The sequence below is a fragment of the Anolis carolinensis genome, unplaced genomic scaffold, assembly GCF_035594765.1.
Source record: "Anolis carolinensis isolate JA03-04 unplaced genomic scaffold, rAnoCar3.1.pri scaffold_9, whole genome shotgun sequence".
Taxonomy (NCBI): Eukaryota; Metazoa; Chordata; class Lepidosauria; order Squamata; family Dactyloidae; genus Anolis; species Anolis carolinensis.
The window spans coordinates 22,715,082-22,727,773 of NW_026943820.1; the positions used below are offsets into that span (position 1 = coordinate 22,715,082).

Here is a 12,692-nt window from a genome sequence, read left to right on the forward strand (position 1 = left end):
AGGAGTGTTAACCCTTCCCTATGCAATCCAATCTAATCTATATACATCTATATATATAAAAAAGTGATGGAATCAGGGCACCGGAAAAAACAACAAAACTACAGGCCCCCCAAACTTGAAACTTGACAACACAACCCATCATCCACGGCTCTAGGTTGATACAACAAAAAGAAAAAAAATAAAGTCCTAATTCGAGGGAGAGCAATAATTGTTTTTATCCAATTGCTGCCAATTAGAGGGCTAAGCTCCGCACATAGACCCCCTCTCTCCTCACCACTTTCACAGTACACAAACAACAAAATGTATACTAAACATAAAGACAACCATACAACACACATTCAATACCACCACTACCTCAACAATTTCTCACCGACACCACCAGACAACACCACAGCAACGCGTGGCCGAGCACAGCTAGTACTGTATATAAAAGGATAATGGTGTCGCTCCACCGGGCAAAACAACAAAACTAAAGGCCCCCCAACCTAGAAAATTGACAGTACAACCCCTCATCCATGTCTCTACGTTCTTACGCTCAACAAAGGATCCCCCCCCCCTTCAAACAGGGAAACACCCACTCTTTGAAGCTCCAAACCCATTTGGTACTCATCACTCTTTCATCTCAAAACACAAAATAAAGAGCAACACTCTGAAAACAAAGGAATTCCATCCAGGAAACAATCAGGGCCACCTAACACCTCCCAACAAAGGATTCCCCCCCTCTAAGACACGGAACCACCTAAAAAAAGCCACAGCAATGCGTGGCCGGGCACAGCTAGTACTGTATATAACAAAAGTCAAAGTTTGCATGTTTGTGGGCAATGGATTTCCAAGACACCTCCAACTTCCAAAGAGCATTGTGACTCCCACCGATGACAAATCTGACCCAAACTTAGCACACATAACCAACATGACCAACAGAAAATACTGGAGGGGTTTAGGAGGGATTGACCCTAGAATTTGGGACTTATACTTCACCGACATCCAAAGACAATTCAGAAACTAATCAACGATGGATCTGGACCAAACTTGGCATGCATACTCAACATGCCCAACTTTGAATCCTGGTGAGATTTGAAAGGCATTGACCTTAGATGTTGGGAGTTGTATTTCACCCAGAGGCAGTTCAACCACCAGGCCAACTAGGCAGTTGCCTGTGGCGCCATCGTGTTGGGGGCGCCATCAAGGCAACTCCTGTCTCCTGTGGCCTGCCTCCGCAAGGTATTGAACTTCTTTTTCTGTTGATTTGTTGTAAAACATGATGTTTTAGTGCTTAATTTGTAAAATCTTAATGTAATTTGATGTTTAATAGGCTTTTCCTTAATCCCTCCTTATTATCAAACATTTTCGCTTATCCAATGCTTTTATTTTTCAGTGATTGGTTTGGGGGGGGGGGGGCGCCAAAATTCTGTTCGCCTACACTTGAAAAATACCTAGGGCTGGCTCTGATTTCACCTACATCCAAAGAGCACCGAGAGCTCAAACAATGATGAATCTGGACCAAACTACTAGCATAGACATACCAGTCAATAGTATGGCGGCCACCATAAGTAGAAGCATCAAGTTCTAACACTCCTATATCATCTATTCTTTATGTATTGTAATTCCATCCACAAAATATATGTTGAGCATGAGAATGCACACTTAGCCCTTCCATTCACACTTAATATTCACTGCTAGGCATCTCTTCTCTTCCTTCTCTTAGAGTGTGTCTTCATTGTGTCTCCTTCCATAAGAGCTCATACTTTACCTAACCCAGTATTTTAAAGGGTTCCCCTGATCCTTCTGAGAAGCTTTCATGAGACATGAGGTAATAGAGAAAAACCTGTTGCGTTAAGTGGTTTTCCAGTTCCACGTATTTATTTGTTTGAGTTGTAGCCCTGCCTTATTTGTAGTGTTCTAGCTAAAAGATTTGTTTAGGTAGGAGAAATATGAGCTCATATAGGGTTCACCAAAAAAAAAATAGAAATTCATCCTGTGCAGTAGGCAACCTTTCCAAGTCATCTTTGTTATGAGATTAATTTTGTCTTTGCTGTTCCTGTTAAGGAGAAGGGAGAGTTATTTATAAAAAGGGAAGGGTATTACTAAAGCGTGACTCACTAAACATAATCCATTTGGCATACTTTCCCTGTTGTACTGTACCTTGATATAAGAAGCTTAAAACCAGTGCTGACTAAGGCTGATTTTCATAAAAGCTACTTGATACTATAAGGCCTACTGCTTAAAATGGATGATGTTAATATATGTGAACAGCTGATCTATTGTATATGTGTGTATGTGTGCATGCGCTTTCATGTTGCCTGTTGACTTATGCGACCCCATGGATTCACAGGGTTCATATTAGACAAAGAGTACTCAGTAGTTTATCACTGCCCTCTTCTAAAATACAAGCAAGAGCACTTAGTATTCCTTGGTGATTTTCCAGACAAACCTGCCCAGACTGTTTAGTTTTTGAAATCAGATAGTATCTGGTGCCTTCAGGGTATTTTATCTGGGTTAATTAATACAACTAAATTGTGTAGAGAGGGGCAGTATGTTAGTTTCAACTTCTGGGACTCCTCACTATTAACTATGAGCTGACTAGGATTGTGTTTACACTGACCACTTAAACCAAAGCAAGTTCTGAGGGTCATGTCCTGGACTGAGCATTATGGTGGCCAGATGCAACGGGTTGAACACTATGGGGCAATGTGTTGCTGCCAAGATTATCCAGGTAGAGACCACACAGGCTTCAATAAATCATCCTTGACTTTTATGTCACTGCTCCCTGTTGTCCATGAGGCTCTCTACAAGTGCCTAACCATCTATCTAGACAAGGTTTGAGCTATCAGCATTTTAGAGAATTCATGGGTTCTTGGAATACTTCTGGTGAAAACCCTTTATAGTGTCTCTGTCCACTATAACAGCTAGCTGTATAGATTAAGAAAAATGTTAGACTTGGATGAAACTTCCTTGATATATAAGGTAAGCTAGGTCACAAGCACTTTACTGATACTCATGGATATATGAGGGCTATCCACAAAGTAGGTTACGTTTTGGATTTTTAAAAGGACAAAGTATAGGAGAAATCATTTACCATACGCAGCGGAAAGATACATCCCAATACTACCATCTCACATAATCCCCATTGAAATCTAGGCATGTCTCATATAGATAAATGAGTTTGAAAAGGTCTGCCCCAGTAAATTTGCCGCCTCTCTCCTCCATTTCCAACAATGGGGGCGTGGCTGGCAGCACAGCGTTTTGGCTACGCTGCAGGAAGGGAGAAAGGGGAAGAGCTGAGGACCCAAGTGGGGAATTTACTGGAGCAGTACTTTTCAAACTCATTTATCTATATGAGACGTACCTAGATTTCAATGGGGATTACATGAGATTGTAGTATTGGGATGTGTCTTTCAGCTGCATATGGTAAATAATTTCTCCTATACTTTGTCCTTTTTAAAATCCAAAACGTAACCTACTTTGTGGATAGCCCTCGTATTACTCTGTGAATGTTTTGTAAAGATCTGTCACCCACCCAGTCCATATGGTAAATAGTCCTTTTGTGTGCACCAGGTCTCTACTATAAATTGGTCTTCTGAAAATGTTCTGGCAAAATATTCATTCAGTACTAAAGGAACAACTGAAAAAGTCATCACAGCTACCACAAACACATCAGTTTCAGTGGTTGGTTATTAGAAGACCCCAGCATCAAGGGCTGAGCTGGTAAAGTCATTAACACAGATATGAATTAACAAGTTTAAACCTGTTTCCCTAACAATAAAATGGGAATGCTAATTATGTTAATTAACTATTGTAAAACCAGTTGAGGTAACAATCAAAGTTCTGGAGTGCTTTTAAGCACATATGTATTTTTACAATATCAGAGCAACCCCTATATACTCCAATATCCAGGCTCAACTGTACAAATTGTAAACTCATAATAGCTACTGCTACCATTCAAATAAACGGAAAAGGACCCGATTTCATGACTCTCCATGTGTTCATAATATCTATCCATACATTCATCAGAACTTTGAGACTTTGACTTAATTAATGCCATGACAGATTGTTCTCTTTATTTGGTCAGTTTACAGCATGTAGTCATCAAAGTCATGACTGCAAACCAGTACCCCCAAAAAGCACCTAATTATCTATGAACGTCTATATTAAAAAAGAGAGAAAGTTTCCTTACATACATTTCTTGTGACGTCCACAAAAATGCTGCTTTTGAAACCTTCCGTGGTGGTAATCATTTGCTCGAACCTGGTACTTGTGGGCAGTGTGATTTCTGTGATGGCCAAGGGGAAAGTGATGGGGATGTGAATCTATTTTGTACCGGTGCACTTTGTCTTCTGCTGTCCGTTTGTACAATACATGCGGATGGTGCCCAGCGGGTGGCGTGTAGTTGTGTTCCTGTGCTAGGTGTTGAGGTAATGGAGATATAAGGAAGTCATTCTCCTGTGTCCTTATCAAACCTGACTAAAAGATAAATATAAAAAGAAGTGAAGGTTACAAATAAGCTTAGTTAGACAACCATTCTCAGATGTAGCCACAGGGTAGATGACCAAGCACTTCATCACACAGTCTTTAGAAAGTATCCTAGGACACTTCCAGGACACTTACCGTATATACTCGAAGATCAGCCGAGTTTTTCAGCTCTTATTTATGAGCTGAAAAAGCCTCCCTCGGCTTATAATCGGGTCAAGGCCAGCAACAGAGCCTGCCGGGCTATTGCTTGCAATATGTGATCTATTTCTTTCTCCTACCTTATCAGTGTGTTTTCTTTTGCAAAGCCTCCCTCACTCTTAATCAAGGGAATGTTTTGATAAGAGAAAGACACCCTTGCAAGTCAGGAAGAAGAAAAATATATATTTATTAATCTTATGAAAGCATTTTCCCCTGAAATATTTATTAAACTCTCCTACAGATATATAGGCATTAACCCCTTGTAAGCTTTTGCCATCTCTATGTACCTTTATATGTGTATCTATATACATTAATTTTATATATGAATTTCCCCTCATATGTTTGCAGGTCTTTGCAAATCCTTTATACATATAGATCCATGTACCTGTGTATCTGTAGCCATACATACACATTATTTTTATATATGAATTTACCCTCACATGTTTGCAAGTCTCTGCAAATATCTATATAAAGAGAGATGTCTGGATAGATATGAATATATTTTCACCTACCTATATAGGGCTTGGAAATATTACAGGGGAAATGAACACACAAATATATATGGACATGTCTAGATAAAGATGTGTATATATATTCATCTCTATCTCTCTCTATATATATGGCTTGCAAATATTGTAGGGGAAATGCACACACACACACACACACACAGAGGGGATTTGCAAACGTTTCAGGGGAAATGCATATGTGAAATTAGTGTCTATAATTATAGATCTATAGCTAGCTCTGCATTGTTTATATAAGCATTGAATGTTTGCCCGTTACTATGTTGGAAGCTGGCCTGAGTCCCCATGGGGAGATAGGGTGGGATCCAAATGAAGTTTTTATTATTATTATTATTATTATTATTATTATTATTATTATTATTATTATTATTATATTATGACACAGCAAACAAAATAGATATGCTGGATTTCGTATCACAAAATCACAAGTCGAACACTTCCCAAGTGTCTAGGACTGTGTGATGTATATTATTGTTGTTGTTGTTATTATTATTATTATTATTATTATTATTATTATTATTATTATTATTATTTTATTGTTGACACCATATTGTTTTTGTTGCCCCTACTTTTCCACTTATAGAGCTAGTTTATTGTTTTTCTTTGAAATATGGTAAATATTTATTTATTATGGTATTTATTTACCCATAGCTGCTGCATTTCCCACCCTCGGCTTATACTCAAGTCAATAAGTTATCCCAGTTTTTTGTGGTAAAATTAGGTGCTTCGGCTTATATTCGGGTCGGCTTATACTCGAGTATATACAATACTTGATGGAGCCCACTGAATGCCATTACATGACATAAGGCTACTTCTGGCTGGGCTCCAAAGAGGAAGCATCCTGGCAACATGCTAGGATGCCTCCCAGAAAACACGGTAGGCTTCCCGTGTTCTCATTCAGAAGAACAAAGGAAGTTGGGCCATGACGCTTCCCCCCCCCCCATAGGATAGGTAAGGGGTGCAGTAGGTAATGTGGGGCAATGGTTTCCCTTCCCCACTGCCGGCCAGATTGGCCACGCTGCGTGGTGAATCTCCCCACTGCTGTTCAGCTTATTGACCTCAGTGCCATGAGGTCCTAAGTTAGCTTTTCTGACTTGTGGGCCACTTAGTCATATTATGACCTTTGAGCATAATGTCCCATCATCCTTGACTAATGGTTGGGATTCAAGCACCTCAGTAGGAACCACTGGTTAAAGGTTGGCCTATCTCCCTCCTCAATCAAAGACTTGTCTTACAGCCACTAGCACTTTACCTAAGTTACAAGTGCCTCTCAACTTACTCCAAGTACCTCATTTCCTCAGCGACACATATGGTCTTCCATCCGTATTTCTATCTGAATGAGGCTAGGATGACCCACTATTTTAAATTTTCCATAATACCCAAGATATAGCATCACTGTTAAAACAGAGGATCTTTGGCCACTAAATATTGTTGGACTCTAACTCTGTACTCCCTAGATAGCATCATTAATGGCCAAGAATGCTAGCAGTTGCATTTCAACATATGGAAGGCCACAAGTTCCACATTCTTGCATTAGACAATATTAAGTTCTGGAAGCTTCTCAAAGCACCTATGTCCATCATGTTTTGTGAGTGAGGGTTGGTGGGTACACAGCAGTGCTATCTTCTAGTCTAGTAAGATCGTCAAGAAAATTCAGTAAAAAAACATAGATAGAAAGAGAAGAATATGATTCAAGTGCATCAAATCTATTGAGGAAATGGAGGGTCTCACTTATCCAACACTCGCCTATCCAACATTCTGGATTATCCAATGCATTTTTGTAGTCAATGTTTTCAATATATCATTATATTTTGGTGCTAAATTCATAAATACAGTAATTACTACATAGCATTACTGCGTATTGAACTACATTTTCTGTCAAATTTGTTGTATAACATTATGTTTTGGTGCTTCATTTGTAAAATCATAGCCTAATTTGATGTTTAGTAGGCTTTTCCTTAATGCCTCCTTATTATCCAACATATTCGCTTATCCAACGTTCTGCCGACCCTACTGAGACTCTACTGTACCACAATAGCAACTTACCATGGTTTAAACATAATACCTGTCAGAATGTATAGTTGATTCAATGGTTTAAAAAAACAGTACAGAAGACTCAAATTAAGTAGATAAACTCAATACTAGCAGTGATATTCTACAGTTGGTAACGTTTGTATGCAAACAGTAATTTATATCTATCTATATCCATAAAAAGTGAAAATATGTATGTGTGGGGCTGGGGTGCCCACTTCCACCTATGAGAGACACCAAAGGCCCTCCCTCCAATGACATTGTAGGTTATAGCGAGTGCCATGAACATGTACAAGCCTTGCCAATGTCCCCTACAAACACAATACTGCCCACCACCAAGTAAAAGCTTTCATACAGGGACAATATCATCCTAGATGTTATGTGTTTTCTCCACCACAGACATCTTACTGTTTCTGACTCTCTCCATTGGTGTGGAATTTGCATGATCTCTCCCATTGCCTCTTCCATAACCCTTTCCTCCTCTTTTCTGCAAACAGCACAGAATTTATCAGCAACTGCACATACTGGAGGGCATTGGGGGACTGACTCAACATGGTGGAAGTTGCAGATCACCCTGCATCAAGACAGAGCACTGTGACCCCCACCGACAATAGACCTGGACCACATTTGGCACACAGAACCCCCTTGACCAACAAAAATACTGGAGGTCTTTGGGGGAAAATTCACCTTGATTTGGGGGAGTTGTAGATGACTTACATCCAGAGCCGGCCCTAGGTATTTTTCAAGTGTAGGCGAACAGAATTTTGGCGCCCCCCCCCAACCCAATCACTGAAAAATAAACGCGTTGGATAAGCAAAAATGTTGGATAATAAGGAAGTATTAAGGACATAGAACCGAGACAGAGACAGACGCAGAGGCAATTTAACCCTCTCCTGAGGGGATGTTCGATTCTGGCCACAGGGGGGAGCAGCTGCTTCATCATCCACTGTGATGGCACCTCCTCATTCCAACGTCGTAAATTAGTTAAATTTGCCTCCCCACTTTATAAGTGGTACCTTATTTCCTACTTGATAGATGCAACTACGACTTGGAATGAGGAAGTGCCGTCAGAGTAGATGATGAAGCAGCTGCTCCCCCCTGTGGCCAGAATCGAACATCCCCTCAAAAGAAGGTTAAATTGCCTCTGCGTCTGTCTGTCTCTGTTTTATGTGTCTATGGGCATTGAATGTTTGCCCTATGTGTGTATAATGTGATCCACCCTGAGTCCCCTTCGGGGTGAGAAGGGCGGAATATAAATACTGTAAATAAATAAATAAATATAAATAAATAACTATCTTTCAGGTTGCTAGGTCAGCAATGAGCAGGGGCTATTTTTTATTTTTTAATTGATGGGTGCTCACCCTGCCACGGGCTGGCCTCGAACTCATGACCTCATGGTCAGAGTGATTTATTGCAGCTATACTATTGAAGCTGACCAACCAAAGATTCCCCTAGGTAGCAAGCAGCCAGGATTTGAAGTAGTGAGACTATTCATTGCAGTTCTAGCAGCCCAAAAAACCATTCCTCTGGAATGGAAGTACCAAGCCTTCCTAGCAGCAAGCCTATTCCATTGCATTCCAAACAAGGATGCCCAAAAGAAGAAAACAGCCAGGCTTTGAGGCTGCAAGGCTATTCACTGCTATTCCACCTGGCCAACAAATGATTCCCATAAGCCACAGAAACGCGTGATCAGACACAGCTAGTTATTATTTTAAAAGGGAGGTTTTCATTTAAGAAATAGTTACCTTTGGAACAATGTATACTGAAATAAGTTATGTATGGCAAAAATAGTTAATTGTTGTGATGTATCAAAAATAATTTTTTTTTAAAAAAAAAGGAGGTTTTCACAGCTTTTCTCACAACAGAAAGGAAAATGCTAAAATTACTCATTGCTTCCTTTGAGAAGAGACATAGTTAAGAATTGCATATCTAATACTTGGTTAAAAAGGAAAACTATAAGATAAGTGTGTGAATATGCATAGCAATTGTAAAAACATACAAAAGTTTTGGCATTCTGTAAACGATGAATGCTATAGAAATGACAGTCTTTGGTCATTTTGTGGAGAATATGTGTTTAGTATAATGACACAGCTTTCTGGGACAGTATGTATTTTAAGCCTTCAAATGCTAAGCTGCATTGCACGACATAGCATTTTCGTTCACCCACAAATTAAAGGGATCTTCAGCAAGATGAAAGGACCATTCAAACATCAGTTTTGTTCTCTGGCTACAAGACTGTTCAGCTGAAGTTATTCCCACAGGAATGGGCACTCGTTCTAAATATTCAGCACCAGTTAAAAGAAGGTACCGAACTAGCCTTCCTACTAATTTTCAGATATGAACACAGAAATGAGGTTGCACTCAATGTTCTCTTTGTGCTTTGGCAGTTGGCTGGACATTTTGAAAGCATGCCTGAAATATCCGTTTCCATCTTTGTGCAGCAAGGATGTAGTACAAAGATATCTCTGGTAACAAAACCTCTGACTAAGAAGCTCTTTTCTTGCAACATCTTTGCACACTCAGCCAGTGCTGCTGATTGTTGCATGATATTTTAAAAATTAAATGTACCAGATATGCTTGAGTATAAGCCAGCCCGAATATAAGACGAGGTACAGCACTTGACAGCTGAGGGAAGGGAAGCCAGCCTGGTTCAGGACGCAAGCCAGGCGAAAATGTTGGGGGGGGAGGGCTTTTCAAACACTTATATCGCTATGATAACTGCCTAGATTTCAATGGGGACTATGGTGAGAACTAGTATTTGGGTCTGGCTTTCAACTAAATATGGTAAATGTTTTCTCCTATACTTTGTTTATTTTTAATTCCAAAACGTAATGAACTTTCTGGATAGCCCTCGTATTTTGGCCACATCATGAGGAGACAGGAAAGCTTGGGAAAGATCACGATGCTGGGGAAAATGGAAGGAAAAAGGAAGAGAGGCCGACCAAGGGCGAGATGGATGGACGGTATCCTTGAAGTGACTGGCTTGACCTTGAAGGAACTGGGGGCGGTGACAGCTGACAGGGAGCTCTGGCGTGGACTGGTCCACGAGGTCACGAAGAGTCGGAAACGACTGAACGAATGAGCAGCAGCACCACCACCAACACTTATTTGGGAAAAATAAAAGCAAACTTCCCTCCAAAGAAATCTTGCTGAGAAATCCCTGTGATGGGTTTATCTTAAGGTCACTTTAGTCAGAAATCACTCAAAGGCACACAAATGATGCTGACAAAAGTTCTCAGCATGATCAGCAGTACTGAAGGAGCCAAGTTTGAAACATATTTCCATTTGGGATTGCAGCACCTCATGGAAAGGGGCAGATATATTCTTCTTCACATATATTTCAGGTGGGGTACAAATCTGATTAGAGTTCCAGCTTGCTTTTCCAAAGCAATATCCCGAACAGTTGCAGTTACCAAAGAGAAACAGACCTAAGAGAAGTTTGTTATGAGGAGGGGACACATTTGGGTAAAGCAATACAGGCCAAACCTCTCGATATTTTATTACTAATGACAGCTCCAACATGCATTGCAAAGTAAACAGGAAACCTTGGGATAAGAATATTAATTCCTAATGTTTTGTTGTGAATTGATACTCATGCACTAACAAGAACAAACAATGAAATGTTGGAATGTAAATTAATGATAAAGAAGATGTCATAGAAAGGGCAGAAATAAACTAATCCCTATAGTCACAGCTGGAAAATCAAAAGGAAATGAAGCAATTTTCAAGACAAGCATAAGAAAATAATAGAAAGAAACTCCCCAAAACTTTACTTTTGGATAATATCACTCCTTACAATATAAAACACAGGTGGCGAGACAGGATAGAAATAGAACTTAAATTTGTCTCTGCAGAAACAAGAAAATATTGCCATGTGAAAAAGACACTCAGGGTTTTGTAAAACATATATTTAGAGTTCTTGCTCTAGATACAGTAGAGTCTCACTTATTCAACGTTCTGTATTATCCAATGCATTTTTGTAGTCAATGTTTTCAATGCATTGTGATATTTTGGTGCTAAATTCGTAAATACAGTAATTACTACATAGCATTAATGTGTAATGAACTACTTTTTCTGTCATGATGTTTTGGTGCTTAATTTGTAAAATCATAACCTATTTTGATGTTTAATATGCTTTTTCTTAATCTCTCCTTATTATCCAACATATTCGCTTATCCAACGTTCTGCTGGCCCGTTTATGTTGGATAAGTGAGACTCTACTGTAATTACTATGTAGCATTACTGCATATTGAACTATTTTTTCTGTCAAATTTGTTGTATAACATGATGTTTTGGTGCTTAATTTGTAAAATCATAACCTAATTTGGTGTTTAATAGGCTTCTCCTTAATCTCTCCTTATTATCCAACATATTCACTTATCCAACGTTCTGCCGGCCCGTTTATGTTGGATAAGTGAGACTCTACTGTATATATTTTTAAAGCAGCCATGTAAATTTATAGGTAGAATAAAATTCAGGTTGAGTAACACCTTTTGGATTGCTTAAATGGCACAAATAACATGAGCTTTTGACTTCACCAAAACTTGGGGCTTAGATGACTGGAGAAGGAGTAAGAATAAATCCTAAATTCTTGAGAAATTTATTGCTCAGTTATCCCAGAGGAAAAGGGATGCAGATATTTAATCAAAATTAATCAAGTAATCAAATTTTAAAAGATTTGTCAGAAAGCAAACCAACGGGGCACACACCCATCCAAACAAGTCAGTGAGGAATGCACATCCTAAATCTATATATATAAAAGGGTAATGGAATCACGGCACCGACCAAAACAACTAAACTAAACGCCTCACAACCTCGAAAATTGACAGCACAACCTCTCATCCATGCCTCTATGTTCATACAACAAAAAGAAAAGAAAAATTAAGTCCTAGCCACAGCAACGCGTGGCCAGGCATAGCTATTAGTTGCTAAATAGAGGTGTCCATTCTCCCTTCAGTCCTCTAAAGCAGAATCTATTTTGCAAGTCACTTCACTGTGAACTACTAGCTTCTGTTTCAAACTTTCAGAGAAGCATATGGCATGTCAGAATCAGGGCAAATAGACATGATCTTGATTTCCACTATCCTATCCTATCCCAAGCTTTGCTTTCTCATCATAATAGAATCACAGAAGTAGGAAGAAACCATGAAGGCAATTGAGTCCAACTTCTATCTATGCAGTGTCATTGTGTCTATGTGTCTTTCTATGTGTCATTAGGAGTCGGTTAACATTCCTACTCCTCAAAAGGGCTCTGTTTTGCTATGCTTCCAAAATGGAACCCCAATGAGTCCCACCAGAAGTTGCCCTGCATCATGTGCTGGACTCTTTTGGACTGTTTTGGCAACATGGTGAAATGGAGAGAAGATATAGAGAAGACTGTATCTGATGAGGTCATCAGTCTTTTCTTCTCAAATTTAAATCACCCCAGCATTCTAAGTTGTACTTCATAAGACTTGGGCCCCTTCTACA

At 39.4% G+C, this 12,692-nt stretch overlaps 1 protein-coding gene across 4 annotated transcripts in view; it reads right to left on the bottom strand.

Annotated features, from left to right (window-relative positions):
• The window catches only part of adamts18 (ADAM metallopeptidase with thrombospondin type 1 motif 18), a 111,706-nt gene that overhangs the window by 81,127 nt on the left and 17,887 nt on the right, over positions 1–12,692 (bottom strand). For 2 of the 4 annotated variants that reach the window (XR_010000535.1, XM_062961582.1), the window contains exon 4: positions 4,179–4,461. The exons of the other annotated variants lie outside the window; for them this stretch is intronic. Coding sequence is in view for 1 of the 2 variants with exons in the window: in XM_062961582.1 (XP_062817652.1) it covers positions 4,179–4,461 (283 nt within the window). In the remaining variant the exon portion in view is untranslated. The remainder of the gene's footprint in view (positions 1–4,178; positions 4,462–12,692) is intronic. 4 annotated transcript variants of the gene reach the window in all.